The sequence below is a fragment of the Mauremys mutica genome, chromosome 3 (assembly GCF_020497125.1).
Source record: "Mauremys mutica isolate MM-2020 ecotype Southern chromosome 3, ASM2049712v1, whole genome shotgun sequence".
Taxonomy (NCBI): domain Eukaryota; kingdom Metazoa; phylum Chordata; order Testudines; family Geoemydidae; genus Mauremys; species Mauremys mutica.
The window spans coordinates 120232-138076 of record NC_059074.1 but is presented as its reverse complement, the minus strand read 5'-3'; the positions used below and the strand labels follow the sequence as shown (position 1 = coordinate 138076).

At 42.6% G+C, this 17845-nt stretch overlaps 1 protein-coding gene across 1 annotated transcript in view; it reads right to left on the bottom strand.

Moving 5' to 3' along the window:
• The window catches only part of LOC123367004 (major facilitator superfamily domain-containing protein 2B-like), a 62427-nt gene that overhangs the window by 23356 nt on the left and 21226 nt on the right, over nucleotides 1-17845 (bottom strand). Inside the window, exons 5-8 of the mRNA XM_045010978.1 lie at nucleotides 16932-17010; nucleotides 12108-12259; nucleotides 930-1020; nucleotides 712-833 (exon numbers count right to left, since the gene is read on the bottom strand). Of these exons, the coding sequence (XP_044866913.1) occupies nucleotides 712-833; nucleotides 930-1020; nucleotides 12108-12259; nucleotides 16932-17010 (444 nt within the window). The remainder of the gene's footprint in view (nucleotides 1-711; nucleotides 834-929; nucleotides 1021-12107; nucleotides 12260-16931; nucleotides 17011-17845) is intronic.

The following is a 17845-nucleotide window of genomic DNA, read 5'->3' as shown; positions in this document are numbered from 1 at the left end:
GTAATGAATGTGAAGGAAACACACTTAAAATATTAATGGAGATGAGCACAGATCGCAAAATCCTGGATCAAAATAAAACTGAACTTTGGGGAATGTGGGTTGAGAATCTATCAGTTTCAGGTTTTTATACATCTATCAATGTGATGCTGCCTCACTGTGTTTCTTTTGGGAGGTTCGAAATACAGCAGGTGATCCGAATTTTGTGGCTCTAGTTATAACTAGAACTAGTACTGTATGCCTAGATGATGGAACATCATCTTACACTTACATAGCGCCTTCCTTCACAAAATACTCTATAGGAACCACTTCAGACACGATTAAAACAGAGTCACATAGGGAAAGGAATGGGGCAATGGTTTAATGCAGCACACGTTATAGAACATCTTTGGGAAAAAGCATTCCCTAGCTGGTTGAAACTAGGGGATTTTAGGTAGGTAGAATATAATTAACTAAACCGGGCCTTTAATAAGTGGTCAGGGCTTTAGGTTTTATTTCTTGTTTGAAAGACATTACCTCCACCAGCACAATGCCCCTTAGCCCGACAGCAGAGCATTAGTTCCATATTGAGTCAGAGGGGAAAAACACAATCTACCGAATCACTAGTTCTACTTGCAAGTCTAGGGCTATTTTACATTCCAGCTGCTGCTTCTGACTCTTTCATGCTGTGGGTAGAACAAGTCCAATGCATGGACTTGCAAAGACTGGAGTTACCTGAACGGCTGTTGAGATGAGAAGAAACGAAGCTGTAAGCTTCAAGTACGGACCGTGCTTCATTGTGAGTCTCAGTCCCTTAAAGAAAGGAATTGCTTTGTCTGAATTTAAGGCGTAAGGATCTACAAGGGGTGGAATACATAAAATAATGTCATATTTTCCAAAGCTAAGTGGGAAAGAATCACTTTGAAACCCAGATGTATTTGAATTTAACTTACCGTCTCTCTCCTTAACGCCAATGAAAAGGATGACAATGCCGAATAGATACACCCCTCCTATTACTCCTGCTGCAATCATGTAGACTTCTCTCTTTAAAGGAAAGAGACTTATTACAGATAAGGACAGTAAAAGCCTGATCGCACTGCTCCGGCTCAACAAAAGTGAACGGAACACTACACTGAGGAAAGACAAATTACAGATCCTAGATAGAAATAATTTTAATACTAGCATGGGCAAGATTTACATACAAAACAATGGGGATTGTGTCATGTTAGGATATAAGCGTGCTATTCATTTGACCAGAGCAGGCTACAGTTTTATGAAGGACAGAGTAACATTTTCCAGGGGTCAGCACAAGCTACGACCATTATGGGGAACCCTGGCTCCCTCAAATTTTTCAGGTTAAGGTAAGGTGAGGCCCAAGTGTGAGCTGACCTTGACAATATTTTTGGAAAAACAAAAACAGCCCTGCTTTTGACATCTCATATTAATCTGTAACAACAGCGGGCCCCAATCCCCAGTACTGCTGAGCATCCACATCGTCCAATTAAGTCAGCTATGGTCAGTGCTTTATTTGTAATGAAAGACGTGCCGGGGCTCAAGCAAGTTTTTTACATTCATAAGTGATGCAGCAAACCCAGAGGTGCTGGGGCTATGAACTGCCAAGCCTAGAGGTGCCGGGGCTCAGCCCGGGCACAAATTAAGCACTGGCTATGGTAGGTTAACTACTGCCTTGGCTATTATACCTTGAAACCATATTTCTAACAGCACTGCTTATGGACCAGGGCTAAGACTGTCAAAAGTGACTAATGATTTTGGATACTTCAGTGTCAGGGTGCCCAATGGAGAGAAAGGATGGTCCAGTGGTTAAGATGTTGGCCTAGGACTGGAGTGACCTGGATTCAACTCCCTGCTCCACCACAGACCTTCTTAGAATCATAGAAGATTAGGGTTGGAAGGGACCTCAGAAGGTCATCTAGTCCAACCCCCTGCTCAAAGCAGGACCAATCCCCAGATAGATTTTTACCCCAGTTCCCTAAATGGCCCCCTCAAGGATTGAACTCACAACCCTGGGTTTAGCAGGCCAATGCCCAAACCACTGAGCCATCCCTCCCCCCCCTGTGGTGCTAATCCAATCACTCTGTGAAACTCCAGTGTCGTTCTGAAGTGTGGTCGCTCTCACTGGAGCTAGGTGAGCTCAAGTGTTCTAACATGAGCTAACTGTTGTAGTGAAGACAAGCCCCCAGAATAACTAGTCGCTTTTGAAAATCTCAGTCTTTCTCTGGTTGCTTGGCTGGAACTGGAGAACTTCCCAGGTACGTACAGCCAGCTGTGTGCTCTTCTTTGTGTGAGGAACTTTCACAGCTGCAGACTATTTACAAATAAAATTTACTTCAGGATAAATCTAGGACCTGTAAGTATAAATTTCTACCAAAAAGTAAAATGGCCATGAACAAAAGGTCTAGTATGTCAGCAGCCAGGACATGTTTATATAAAAGCGATAGACATATACATTCGTCTGTCACAGATATGCAGCATGCGCCGGATGGTTCGGAATTTTTGCAAATGAGATTAATCTAGCTACAGATTTTGTGGTCGGCCTACTGCAGCCAATATGTCTTCATACGCTATGAGCGAGACCTCAATACAGATGCAAAATTAGTTAATAAAATCATTATAATTTATGTGTATAATGTTCCAATCTTGATTTCACTTTTACTGAAATTTAGGAGATATTTACAATTACTGTTATACACTGATGCTTGGAGAATATAAAGCTCACATTCTTATGTTTTTGGTAGCTTATATTTATTTAATTAAATGAAAATCTTCAAACTAATTAAGGATATTCCTAGGAAATCTCTGCTGTCTCAATCAAAGAGAGTCATGACAAGTGTCAGGCTATTCTCTGAATACGGTTTTCCAACCAGTTGTGCATCCACCTTATAATAGGTTTCTCTAGGCTATATTTCCCTAGTTTGTTTATGAGAAAGTCATGTGAGACAGTAACAAAAGCCGTACTAATACTGCTTGAGAAATTATTAAAGTTTCATTTAAGCATATTTACTTTGTATATTTTGACATTATATGATATTGACAATTTTTTGTGTTTTAACAGTTACAGCGCTTTAACTTTTTGAATCTCATTGTCTAGTCATCCCCATCTGTACTTCCCCCCATAATTTTCTTGCAACCATGAACATTTAAATAGATTAAAATAGAAAAAATGCTGAAAACCCATAAATTGTGCAACTGTTACAATTTAAATTGATAAAAGTAGAAAAAAAATGCTTAAAAAGTAAACATTGATATTAGCCATTGAAATTATCAAAAAATAAGAATAAAGTTCTGCCAAGCCTATAAATATACTACAAATGGTAGGTTGCAAATCTAGGAACCATTTGGTCAAAAAAAGCCCATTAACCAACAATGGCATCTTCTCAAAGAACAGGCTACCTCCCCCATGTACAAGATAAAAGTTTGGTACAGACATGATCTTTAGCTAAAAAAGCCCCCAAAACTTTGTAAGCTATTTATGTTTGAGAAAGAGATGGCTGTATACATGAATGTAAGGCTGTTCTTTATTCATGAGAAGGAATTATGCTTCAGATGTGTTTTCAGAGGTGTAGACTAAGGCATAAAAACTGGGCCTCTTTCTCCCTCTTTACAGAGAGAAAATCTTTAATTTTAAACCCCATAAAAGGAATTCTAGAGATATCCTAATAAAAACTGATTTATTTTATAAAACTTTAACGTCTTCATTCTTTAAACTTCCAGGAGAACATTTATGGCTGGGAACTGTTTTACAGAAGATATTGGTTAATTCTGACTCATCTTTCCTCTTGATAGGGAAAACCCCTGTTGTCCCTCAACTGTTTAAGATGTTGTATGCTTCCTTTGAGATGCGTATTCACAAATGTTTTGTATCTAAAACTAGCTCTTCAGATAGTAACTTCCTGAGACTACTATTATGTGACTCGTAAGATTTTTTATGTACAAGTATAGGAAAGTCATTTGAATGCTATAGCAGGTTAATATAAGAAACCATCTGAGTATAAAATATTGATATTCACTGGGGAATTAATCAGTTACCTCGCAAAGCTTAAACATCTTGCCAAACTCAAAAAAGACAAGAAAAAGTTCTGCAAAGATTGTTAAGAAGAAAAGACAATACCTTATTTGATCACCATTTAAGTTTAAAGACTCTTTTGAATAATAATTTAAATTAAAAAAGGCTATTTTAACAGCTAAAATACTTTTTGGACTGTGTTTCGACTTATATGAAACAATTTCAAAACCTTGATGGAGCTAAAGGAATCTCTCCGAAAATGAACTGAATAAAAGAGAGTTAAAACTCTAATGTTCTGAGAATTTCCTGCCACAAAGCCAAAAATCAATACAACTATAAAGCTGAAGAATTACAGCTCTACTGCATGTGCATTAACAGACTGCATATTCATGAGACGAAGATGCTACCAAGGCAATCCCATGAAGGTGATAAGCCAATGAAATGTAACAGCATCGGATATCTGAATCCAGCCAAGCCCTGAAAGGTGTGCTTCTTCCACCTTCAGTGAGACTATGCAAAGAGAAGAGTATAAATTCCTCAGAAGTGGGACACGCACTCTCATGCAGGGCCGTCCTTAGGCATAGGCAGAACAGGCAGCCGCCTAGGGCACCACTAGGTCTGGGGGCACCACTCTGCCGGGAGCCGGGACAGACGGGAAGCAGTGGAGCATGTAAGAGCAGGCTGCTGGGTCCTAGAGAGAGCTGAATGCAGCACAGTCTGAGGGAGGGGATTGGCTGCTGGGGTCTCTGGGAAGGGGAGGGGGTAGGGGTTGGGGAAGGAGCTCACCTGTGAGTGTGACTCTCCCCCTGGCTGAAGTGAGGTGAGGCAGGCTCTGCGGCTCTGCAACCAGTATCCTTGTCCCCCATAACATCCATTCTTCTCCTGCCCTGCCCCATGGAGCACCCCCTCCTTTCTGCCTCCTCCCCAGGAGCATCCCTCTCTCTCTCCTCCCTCCCCTCCGTCAGGGCTGGGTTGGGTGAGGTGCTGGGGGGTAGGTGGGGGGGGAGGCTGGCTGGCTGCCTGCTGAGGAATGAAAGTGAAAGTAACTCACTTCCTCGGCCAGGATTGGAATGTCACACAGGGCTGGGCTGGGGTTAGCCAGATGTGTGAAAAATCAGGACAGGGGGTTGGGGTAGGGTGAGCAGATATCCCTATTTTATAGGGCCAGTCCCAATTTTGGGGTCTTTTTCTTATATAGGCTCCTTTTACCCCCCCACCCCCTGTCCTGATTTTTCACACTTGCTGTCTGGTCACTCTAGGTGGGGGTAATTGGTGCCTATATAAGACAAAGCACCAAATATCGGGACTGGCCCTATAAAATCAGGACATCTGGATCTGGGCACCCTAGCTGGGGAGCACCTCTCCCCTGGGCTGGCAGCTGCCAGCGATCCATCTCATCCGGGGGGAGCTGCACTGGGCAGGATTAGCTGCTGTGGCTCCATGGGTGACCTGTCCCTGAGATCAGATGCTGTGCTAACTTCACCATGGTCCGTAAGGCTGGTGGTGGTGCCCATTGGCGTGTGATTGGACCTGAGGGTTTGCTGCTGCTGTTGCCACTCTGCACCCCAAGAGGTGGATTTTGGGGTCTACTGCAGCTGTTGGACCAGCAGGCTGGGGGGTGAGCCAAGCATGAAAGCAGTACTGTGTTGCCATTTAGATTGTCATTTAACAACTTTGTTTGCCAAAAATTCTTGCTAACAATCCTGAATCCAATTTCAATATTTTTTTTTAAATTAATATCTTAGCCAAAAACAGAAAATTAAGTTGTTGACAATTATTAGTGACAGGTTTGGTTTGAGGCAGGGAGTGGGCCAGTTTTCATCAGAGAAACAAAAAATGTTGACTGACTTTCCTATAGCCTGTTACTCCTGATAAGAGCCCTCCAACAACTGTAATATGCTCATCTCCTTACTAGTGTATAAAGCAGGGGTCGGCAACCTACGGCACACGTGCCAAAGGTGGCAGGTGAGCTGATTTTTGATGGCACGCAGCGGCAGGCTGAGCGGCTCAGCCCATCACTGCTCTGGGGTTCCAGCTGCTGCCCTATTGCCAGCTGGGATACCAGCCGCCGGCCGCACTCAGGACCTGCTGCTGGCCTGGGGACCCCCAAGGAACCCCAGGCTGGCAGCGGGCTGAGCAGGCCAGCTGAACCACTCAACCTGCTGTCAGCCTGGGGTTCCATTCACTCAGCCGGCAGCGGGCTGGGGGGTTGAGTGGCTCAGTCTGCTGCCAGTCTGGGGTGCCGGCAGCACTCAGCCTACTGCTACTCTGGGGTTCTGGCTGCCGGCCCCTTGCCAATCAGGAGCCCAGCCGCCGGCCCCACTCTGCCTCCTGCCAGCCTGGGTGAGCAGAATCCCAGGCTGGTAGCAGGCTGAGGGGGGTTGGCGGCCGGGATCCTGGGTGGCAGGAGTTGGTAGTCAGAACCCCAGACCAGCAGCGGGCTGAGCAGGGCCTGGGATCCTTGTCTAAGGTTCCAGCCACCAGTCCCGCTCAGCCCGCTGCCGGTCTGGGGTTTCATTTACTCAGCTGGTAGTGGCCTGAGCAGGACCTCAGATAATAGCAATAGTTTATTTATATAATATAGACATAGAGAGAGACCTTCTACAAACATTAAAATGTATTACTGGCACGAGAAACCTTAAATTACAGTGAACTTGGCACACCATTTCTGAAAGGTTGCCGACCCCTGGTATAGACTGACCATATGTTGTACTAAGATTCTCCTGCTTTTTTTTTTTTTTTCCTGAGAGTCAGTATAGCTTTTGCCAGCCCAGAAGTTGGGCAGCCAATGTTTTACATTTTCACAATGTTTTCTCCAACTTTCATAAAGTAAATACATAGTTAATATGAGTTAAAAAGGCCAGGGACACTTCCTTCTGAAGAATCTGTATAGCAGATCATGCTAGAGCTGTGAAAATGTCAGTTTTTGATGGAACTTTTGAGACAGTGATTTATCATGTATTTTATCATGTGAATGTGCTGCTAGTGCCAATGTCTTTCCAAACAAAAATAAGGCACAATAGGACTTCTGTAACATTTCTGTGCTACCTTAATCTAGATGAGATTATTCTGTGCTGACTTCATTTTGGTCATTTTGTGCTTTACCTAGCGGTAAAACTAGGGTTATATTTTCCCACTGTTTGGAAACCCAGCTTATTAAACTGATTTTGCAGCCAAAAAAGCCAGAAAGATTGCTTTTAATTAAAAACAAATCTTTGTTTCAATACCTCTTCATATAAATTTCCAATAAAATTTTGACAAATTAAAAAAATTATATTATTTCCATCATTCTGTCAAATCAGAATTTTTTCTATAGGGCCACTTCTTTAGTGCTAGTGCATCAGCATTACAGTGTGCTTAATTAAGTTAAACTGGTTTTAATAACGTGAATGTGGCAAGTTTTCCAATACTGTATGCTTATATTTGTGTTGCTAAGAGCAGATTAGGCACAGGGGCACCAGTTTAATAATCTCGCCTAGGGCACCATAAATCCTAAGGACGGCCCTGCTCTCATGCTTGTTCTTACAAACTCTTTTGTGCTCTTATACTCTTACATGGTTCCGCTTTCCTATGCGCTCAGTTCAGCCTGGCCACCTCATCTCTACAAGCAAGCACACAGCAGCAACCAGACAGCTAAAAAGAATAAAGAAGCAACAACACAGCATCAAGAAGCAGCAACCTTCCAGCTCAGCACTGCTTCTGCAGCACGATGACATCATTGAGACTTCAGCATCATTGGTGAGATAGAGTCTGCAAGAGCATTGCCAAGGGATTAGAGTTGTTTCTTGTAATAATTTTAATGGACTATTGAAATCCTATTGTAACTTAAGGCATTAACAGCTTCTCCTATTAAACACTAGATTGCTTTGACTGTGAACTCCAAAAGGATAAATGAGCTAATATTGGTAAAAAGAGAAAAAATAGCAGGATTTACAGTAGAACCTCAGAGTTATGAACACCTCGGGAATGGAGATTGTTTGTAATTCTGAAATGTTGTAACTTTGAACAAAATGTTATAGTTATTCTTTCAAAAGCTTACAACTGAACATTGAGTTAATACGGCTTTGACACTGTCATAACTATAAAGGGAAGGGTAACAACCCTCCTGTATACACTACTATAAAATCCCTCCTGGCCAGAGGCACCAAAATCCTTTTACCTGTAACGGGATAAGAAGCTCAGGTAACCTGGCTGACACCTGACCCAAGGGACCAACAAGGGGACGAGATACTTTCAACATGTTCAAAGGATTTTCCAAAAGATTAGGCACACTGTACATTTTTACAGTTCTTGGTAATAGCAACACATTAGTTACAAAAATCACCATTAGCAATAGCGATAAATCCATTGCAAGTGTCCATTTACAATCATTTTTGTCATGCCACACCTTTGGCTCAATACCATTGGGGTCTGGGCCTTTTAGGGTTACCCTGTGGTTTCCCTTTGCAAAATTAAGTTTTCTTCTTTTTCCTTGTCTTGAAGGATTAAACCCTGATTTCTCTTGCTCAACAGAAGTCACTGGCTGATGGGGTGGGCTCTCTTTGCCAGCACCTATTAGCAAGTCTTTCTTCTCCCGGACAGTCTCTATGCAAAAGAATTAATGGACACAAGTCTGAGATCAGGAATCATAACACTCAAAAACCAGTAGGAGAACACTTCAACCTTTCTGGTCATTCAATGACAGACCTGCGTGGGGGGGCAATTTTGCAGCAGAAAAGCTTCAAAAACAGACTCCAACGAGAAACTGCTGAGCTGGAATTGATATGCAAACTAGATACGATCACCTTAGGTTTAAATAAGGACTGGGAATGGCTGAGCCATTACAAACATTGAATCTATCTCCCCTTGTAAGTATTCTCACACTTCTTATCACACTGTCTGTACTAGGCTATCTTGATTATCACTTCAAAAGTTTGTTTTTTTCCTTACTTAATTGGCCTCTTAGAGCTGGTAGGGCAACTCCCACCTGTTCATGCTCTCTGTATATATCTATATCTCCTCAATATATGTTCCATTCTATGCATCCGAAGAAGTGAGCTGTAGCCCACGAAAGCTTATGCTCAAATAAATGTGTTAGTCTCTAAGGTGCCACAAGGACTCCTGTTCTTTCTTCTCCCTGTCAGCCAGGTTACCTGAGCTTCTTAACCCTTTACAGGTAAAAGGATTTTGGTGTCTCTGGCCAGGAGGGATTTTATAGTATTGTACACAGGAGGGTTGTTACCCTTCCCTTTATAGTTATGACAGACACTTTACTATGCAGAAGAAATATGCTGCTTTTAACCACCTTAATTTATATGAAACAAGCACAGAAACGGTTTCCTTATCTTGTCAAATCCTTTTTTTAGAACTTTCCTGCTGCCTGTGTACTTCTGGTTCCAAATGATGTGTATGGTTGACCAGTCAGTTTGTAACTCTGGTGTTCATACCTCTGAGGTTCTACTGTACTTTGAATTTAAGATTCTTGAATATTTATTAATTTTCCTGTCTCAAAACTGCTCCTTGAATGGCTTCCTTTTAAGTAACTGAGTTAAATGCTTTCTTCATCTTTGCCCATGTATAAAGTGGTTAGATTATCCTTGACAAATCAAACAGGATTCACTGATCCTTAAATGAAATTCCTTAGCCCATCTATTAATTGTTTTAGTTATTTATGACACACTGAGACAGGCCTCCATACTGATTTTGGGAAAATGTACTTTGGTCTTAATTCTCCTAGAGAAGAGTGTTCCCACTGGGGGTGTACCTCTTCTTAAGGACTAATCCAGTGATACCCAGTCTGAAGTTCATGAGTCACAAGTGGCTCCTTAATATGTCTCCTGAGGCTCGTGATATTAAAACACTGTGATTTAATTATGAATCAATCTAAGTTATTAACCAATGAGGATGCTTTTACTATGTTATTAAACAATTGTAACTGATAAAATGAGAATACTTTGCCAGCCATTTTGCTGTAAGAATGAAACAATGAATTCACACTACTGTGGCTCTTTGGGGCAATACTGATCACTAATGTGGCTCCCAAACCACTGAGGTCTGAGTATCACTGGTCTAATCTCTGTTGAGAGCTCTTCACTGAAATACATACAGAAGAGATTGTATCTGTAGTAGCCATTGCTTACTGCTTGGGTTCTGTTTTGTTTTTTGTTATTATATTATTAAAGTGTGTGGGGGGAATCATAGCTAATTATTGTGGCTATTTTGTTTGTCTGCCATCGTGCTGTCCCCTATGGCACAGTCAGAAGAACCTCATGTGACTAAACAGACAATTAAGATTTGGCCCCAACTACTTCTTGTCCTCCACATTATTTTTTTTTTGTAATTTTGAGGATAAAATCACGTGGAGCTCAACACTTTGCAAAACAACCCTTTCTACCCACAATATCTCCCTGCCCCAACAATGCACGAGAGTAGGATTTTCACACACAAACATTCCCACATGACCTCAGATTTTTTATTCATGTCTGGTTATTTTCTTTAATGCTGTTTAGGGGATTTCAAAGAATGGGGTTACTCAACAGCACTAATGAAAACAGTCACCGCAAGGCAAAAGGCTGCCAGTGCACTTCAATCCTGCCCTGCCACACCTCCTTGAAAACCTCTTGTGCAGAGACTTGTCAATTTGTACGGCAATTTTGTGATGTGAGAAATTCATCGTTTCCTAGATCCCAAGGCCAGAAAGGACCATTGTGATCATCTAGTCTGACCTCTTGTATAACACATGCTATAGAACTTCCCCAAAATAATTCCTACAATATATCTTTTGGAAAAATGTCCAACCTTGATTTCATAATTGTCAGTGATGGCGAATCACTGCGCCCCTCAGTAACTTGTTCCAATGGTTAAGTACCCACACAGTCTAAAATTTACACCTTATTTCCAGTCTGAATTTGTCTAGCTATTGGATAGCCCATTATTAAATATTTGTTCTGCATGTAGATACTTATAGACTGTAATCAGCCCACTTAACCTTCTCCTTGTTAAGCTAAGTAGATTGAGCTCCTTGAGTTTATCACTATAAGGCAGGTTTTCTAATCCTTTAATCGTTCTCGTGGCTCTTCTCTGAACCCTCTCCAATATATCAATATCCTTCTTGAATTGTGGGCACCAGAACTGGATACAATATTCCAGCATTGGTTGCACCAGTGCCAAATATGTAGGTAAAATAAATCCTGGGACTTAAAATAAATCCTGGGATGGATAAACAGGGGAATCTCAAGTAGGAGTAGAGAGGCGGTCCAGGGCTTGGGGTCAGCCCCAGCTGCAGGCAGCACGGGGCTCGGGAGTGGGGTCAGCCCTAGCCTCAGCTAAGGGTGGCATACAGCTGGGGCAGGGGGGAGACCCAGCCATGGGCAGTGGGGAGCTCAGTGGGGGGGGCAGCTGCGGTCAGCACAGGACTCAGCCCCAGATGCAGGCGGCACGGGGTGGGGGAGAGTTAGCCCCAGCTCTGGGAGGCATGGGGAGGCTGGCTCGGGTGAGCTCTGCAAGGTGGGAGGGGGGCAGCTTGGATGAGCCCTTGGTCGTCCTGTTTTTACTTTAAGAAATATGGTCACCCTGGAAGGGGCGGGGTCAAGATCTCTACTCCTCCGTGGCTGGGATGAGAACCACGTCTTTCTCTAGCTTCTTCTCTTCCCACTCTCTGATGGCAGCTTGCATTACTGCGCCTGACCGGCCATAGGTTCTCTGCAGCAGCTGATGCTGCCCTCCTGCCCAGAGGGTCTGTGATTAACGCGCGTTAAAAAAATTAATGCATTGTGTGCTGTGCGTTAATCGCACGCGTTAACGGCAGTTAATTGACAGCCCTGTTAATTAGGCTTCCATTTTAAACAGCAAGCCAGTCTGTAGGGGAGAGAAAAGGTGGCCATACATCTCCTCAGCATATGTCTCAGCATCTTCTGCAAAGCTCCTCAGCATAATTTGGTTGTCATGCTAAGAAGCAATTACATACAGAACAGACAGGAGGGCTTGTTCAAAATGATGTGTCTGTCTTGGTTCTGATGTCACCAACCTTAAGCATGTCAGCCTCATGTATATCCCACAGGATGATGTGCTGTAACACCACTGCAACCTCCCCTAGGGATTTTAGTGTCCTCGTACCGCATGCACTTACTCCAAGGTTGGAAGCATTGCTTAGAGAACTGGAAGAGTCGGTGGCGTTTATGGTGAGATTCACAGCGCAGTGATCAGAGGCATGGGCGCTTGCCACAATCTGTCCGTGGAGCGCAGCTCCCATCAAGGTTCCAAGCACTTCCACAGTCATTCCTGTAACAGGAAGCAGAAACATGTGTTAGGAGGTGAGCTTGTTCACCCGCTGCTACTGAGCCTGGCGGTTTCTCTCATTAAAGAGGGAACTGATTGAGGCAAGCGATGTTCCTTTTACACAGGGAACATTCACAAATGGCATCAATAAACCAGCAGAACTTGACCATCAGTTACAGCTGGTCAGCATCCCTTGATGGAGCTGAAATTCCACCTCCTGTTTTCTGACCACCTCTATATTATTACAGAAAAGTGGTTCTCAAACTTTTGTACTGGTGACCCCTTTCACATAGCAAGCCTCTGAGTGCGACTTCCCCCTTATATAAAAAGCATTTTTAATTTATATTTAACACCATTATACATGCTGGAGGCAAAGCGAGGTTTGGGATGGAGGCTGACAGCTCGTGACCCCCGCTGGAATAACCTCGTGACCCCCTGAGAGATCCCGACCCCCAGTTTGAAAACCCCTGATATAGAACATATGTAAGAGCTATATGGCTGGGGCTAATCTACACAGGGGAATAAAGTTGAAATATAGCTTAAATGCTGAGGGGCATTCTCTGAGCATGGGACTGGGAGCCAGAACACCTGCGTGCTATTCCTGGGTCTAACAGTGACTTTAGAAAGTCACCTGTAAATGGGATGGATATTTATCTGCCTCACAGTCACCCTGTCAATTTTAGTTGATGTTTGTGAAGAACATGAAGCCCTAATACGCTAAGTTTTAATATCTAAAGTGACTGAGGACCAGACTTTTAGAACTGTGTGCATGTGACTGCGCTAACTGCACATGTGTATTGGGCCTCTTTTTGTTTTGTTTTGTGGTTTTTAATCAGAGCAACTTCTACTGGTGACGACAGCAGCTGATGCCATCACAAAATTGAATATCATCCCCTCAATCAGCCCAAAAGCTCCAGGGTATCTAAATACTCTCCTTCTGTCTGGCTAGGAAATGACCTATGTGAATTAACTAACTTGTTCTCCTGTCTTCGGGCAGGAGTTACCTCCGCCATGGAGACAAGTATCTTAAGAGCAGCATCATTTTAAGGATCTAGAGAATGATAAATCATTACATCTCAGTATTACAGCATTAAATGAAAAGCCTCCAGAGAGATCAAGCCAATCAGTTCTCTCATTTTATAATGCCATGTTTGCCTAGTTCATCATTTCTCAAACTGTGATCCATGGACCATCACTGACTCTAAGTGATGCATAATTAATATAGCTATAGCATCCTCTTTCCCCCTAAACTGGGTTGCTTAGACATTACTGACTTAAAGTCTGCTGTGCTGAGCACAAATCCGAAATTCAGGTTTCTCATTATTGCATCCCATCAAACTGGATTTAGTTTCCAAACATGCATGACTTAAAGAGATAGTTCCTGATTTGTGTAAAGAGAATTTTTGTTTCAAATGTGTGTTATGAGTACTCTTGTTTGGGCTTAGATGAAAGACGGTGCAGAACCATTACTTAAGAGAGACAGAGAGGTTTCCTGTTTTGAGCTTTCATTCTCCACAGTGTGGGACTTTCCAGCAACTGCTGCTATCTTTTCAAACAGAGAGGCCCATGGAATGGAGGATGTGACCTTATGGGTCACCTAACGTGTTTTCTTGGCTCAGGTTAAGTTACCAACCCCAAATTTCACTCCCAACTTGACTGGCTGACCAAAAGTACTGGCTAGCCCAGATCCAAATAGGAGTCTGACCTAAAATATTTGGCTGTAACCCAATCTAAAATTTCAATTGGACATGCCATGCAGTGCTTCAAAAAAATCGCTGAGCATCTGGTGCAATGGGTAACTACAGATCACAGAATCATAGAATATCAGGGTTGGAAGGGACCTCAGGAGGTCATCTAGTCCAACCCCCTGCTCAAAGCAGGACCAATCCCCAACTAAATCATCCCAGCCAGGGCTTTGTCAAGCCTGACCTTAAAAACCTCTAAGAAAGGAGATTCCACCACCTCCCTAGGTAACCCATTCCAGTGCTTCACCACCCTCCTAGTGAAAAAGTTTCTCCTAATATCCAACCTAAACCTCGCCCACTGCAACTTGAGACCATTACTCCTTGTTCTGTCATCTGCTATGAGATGAGTCACAGCATTGTATCATAATGCCACCTCTTCATTTGTAACCTCTATAGTGGATAGTGAAGGTGTGCTCTACCTAATGCTTGCATGTAAGAAGAAAGCCATCATAAGATGCCATAGAAATTCACCTGCAAATGGATTTACTTTTCTAAGCAGTGTTGGGCTGAAAAGGTGGCATATTTCAAAGTTGTTGTTAGCTATAGTCTATTACATTTTAATGGTTAATTTCTAGCTTAGCCAAGAAAATAGTGCTTTCAAAGCTGTTTTAAGGTAAGTTCTACTTCTTAAATTTAAGTAGAACTTACCTTAAAATAACTTTGAAAGTATCTACCTTTGTCATGCATTCAAATAGTAGGCAGCAGTATAGAACTGACATGGTTAAGGAGTTCTACCTCTGTTTCTCAGGCTACGGCTACAATAGAGAGCTCTCCTGTCAGCTTAATTACTCCAGCCCCCAGGAGTGAGCAACAGTAGCTATGGCAAGGGGAGAGAAGCTCTCCTACTGACAGCACTATCCACACCAGCGCTTAAGTCAGCATAAATTATGTTGCTCAAGGGGGTGGCTAATTCACATGCCTGAGCGACATAATTTATGTCGACTTAAGCTGTAGTGTAGCCATAGCCTCAATGTTATTAAAAAAACACACTGTCATATATTACATTGCATTTTTTTCTTTAACAGATTCCTTTAGCTGATGTTCTAGAGGCTACAAACAAAAACAGTGATCTTTGGATCAGGCAGAGGAGCAAGACGGGAATGTTTTTGAGAAGACCTTATAAAAAGAGACCATTTCCCTTGTCAACATCAGCACTGCAAGAAATCTCAGTGCCAAAGAAATATTTTTAAAAACCCACACACGCAAGTCAGGAAATTCAAAGTTATTATTCATGCCACTGCCATAACTTGGCTGCACTGCACAACTGGACATATAAAACCCAATCATAAACAATAAGATAACACTGTCTATACATGCTGCCTTTCAGGAGTTCAAAGATATTAATGTACAGGTGTCATACCATCCCTGCGAGGTAAGTATTATGCTAAAATTGCCGCTGGGAATTAAGGCATACTGTTTAAGTGACTTTCCCAAAGTTTATTCCCTTTTCTCCCACAGTCTGTCTATATGAACAGAACTCTGATCTCCCAATTCCCAATCCTGTCCTTTAATTACTAGACCATGCTTCCTGTCGAAATATTAGGTAACATGTAATATCACATATGTACCGCACCTCAGGGAAGAGTTATGGATGCTGTGGGTACCATAACTCTGAAATTTCGGATTTGTGTCTGTTCAAAGTCTTGGCCATACCATTCTGCTTACACGGTTTTGTTTTACATTTAGTGTAGCCAGCATGCTGAGGATTAGATTGACAAATGGAGGAAGAAAGCCTCTTGCCAGTAAGAAAACAAGCACAACCAGGGAAAAAATAAAATAACATAAAAAAACAAAAGCAATCCCCCGCCCCCAAAAATCTGTGCTTAATTTGAAGCGCACTAAGGGAATATTGAAGGCCAAGTCAAGACATAGTTTTTCATGTAGAGCTTGAGTAATTTGAGGAAAATAGGAGGCTCTCTCTTCACTTTCACTGCTCTTGGCCAGGATACCTAGGAATGGACTGTTATACTCACATATAAGGAGGAGAGACCCGGAGGAGGAGGGAAATGACAACTTTAAAGCTGATGTGAAGAGGAGGAAAAATTAACTGTGCCCTTATTTGCTCTTTATGATGTATAAAGAACGCTTGAAAGGGAGTTTTAAGACTTTTTTTCCCTTTAGCTTTAAAACAAAAGGAACAGCAAGTCTTGTATGGAGAACTTTCTGGAAGACAAGAGGTCTATACTTGGTCCTGCCTCAGCAAGGGGCTGGACTACATGACATCTCAAGTTCCCTTCCAGACCTACATTTATATGAATCTATGATCAACTGACTGTTTTAACAGAGGTCTTTCTTCCAAACTATTTGATGGGTGTTACAGTTGAATGAGTGTAACCAAAACAAGATAGATAATTTTTAGACAGTCACTTTCCTTCTTGGTCACATTTAATTTTCTTGGTTCTATGATATCAAGTCTACCAGCTGTCCTGTCACCCACAAAGTCATCTATGAAAAATGGATTAGACAAGACCTGAATTTCTACTGCAAAATATCCAAAGAAGGCAAAAAGAAAAAAAAAAGAGACTTTCAGGCCTTATTTAAATGTCATTATAAAAATACTCAACACCAATTTTTCCCCTCTGCAGATCACCTATAATTAGCAACCATTACTCATATAGCAACAACTGGCTTTAGAAATCCAGAAAACACTATAAATAAGAGTAGTTTCTTGTGGCTAACTTATGTCCTGGGAGGAAAGTCTGTGGCTAATCCAACAGGCTAACAGTTGTAAATATTTCCATCTTCCTGCATGTTTTACAAGGCACATTAAAAAAACCACAACCCTATGATGCCCCATTTTTCCATCAGAGCCCATTTGTCTAGAAACCCAATATTAGGCCACACAAATGTCAGGAGACTTCTTTCAATAAAAGGGATTTTAACCAAACTCAGACACCCAATTTAAAACAAGAAGCCCATGTCAAACTCACGGTATGCTGTTGCTGAATCTCTCTCCTTCTGGTCTGGGCTGAGAAACATGGTGAGAGCAGAATACGGTACTTGGAATAACTACATAAAGAAAGAATACCACACAGGAAAGCATTACAGGGTAGCATACTCAGTTCCTCTGATAGCCTGGAACAATGTGTAATTGGGCACAGGAATTTTCTCCCTTACTCAGACTATAAGATCTCTGGAGCAGGGACCGTCTTTTTGTTCTGTGTTTATCCAACATCTAGCAAAATCGGGTCCTGGTCCCTGACTAGGGCTCCAAGGTGCTACGGTCACATAAATAATGTACCCAGTACACATGCCTCCGCTTTGTGCTCCTTCAACTTCCTCCTTAAAAACCACTCTCCTTTCAGGATGCCAAAAACCCTTAGGGATTGTCTTCACTAGGAAAAAAGCCTTGTTCTTAACTAACATGAGGTAAAATCCTAGTGAACACAAAGAACGCACCTTTTTTCCTAGTGAAGACACTGCCTAAGGCTATGTCTTCACAGCCAAGAAAGTCTCTTGTTTGTTTTACAGCAAGATAATTACTGTGTGCTAGTTATCCCAAAGTAATCCTAGTGGCCAAAAGGCTCTGTAGTTTTTTCTATGATGTAGCTAGGTTAGGTCAGCATTATAACCACACCACTCATGGCCACAGGTACCAACTTTCCTTGGCGCCGGCGGGTGCTCGCCCCTGGCCCGCCCCCGCCTCTTCTCCGAGCACACCACGTTCCTCCTCCTCCCTCTCCCTCCCACCACTTGCTGCGCTAAACAGCTGCTTCACAGTACAAGTGCTGGGAGGGAGGGTGAAGAAGCAGGACTCGGCAGCACCCCAAGGGGAGGAGGTGGAGGCAGAGCGGAGGCGGAGGTGAGCTTGGGTCCAGGAGGCGGGGCTGGGAGCTGCTGGTGG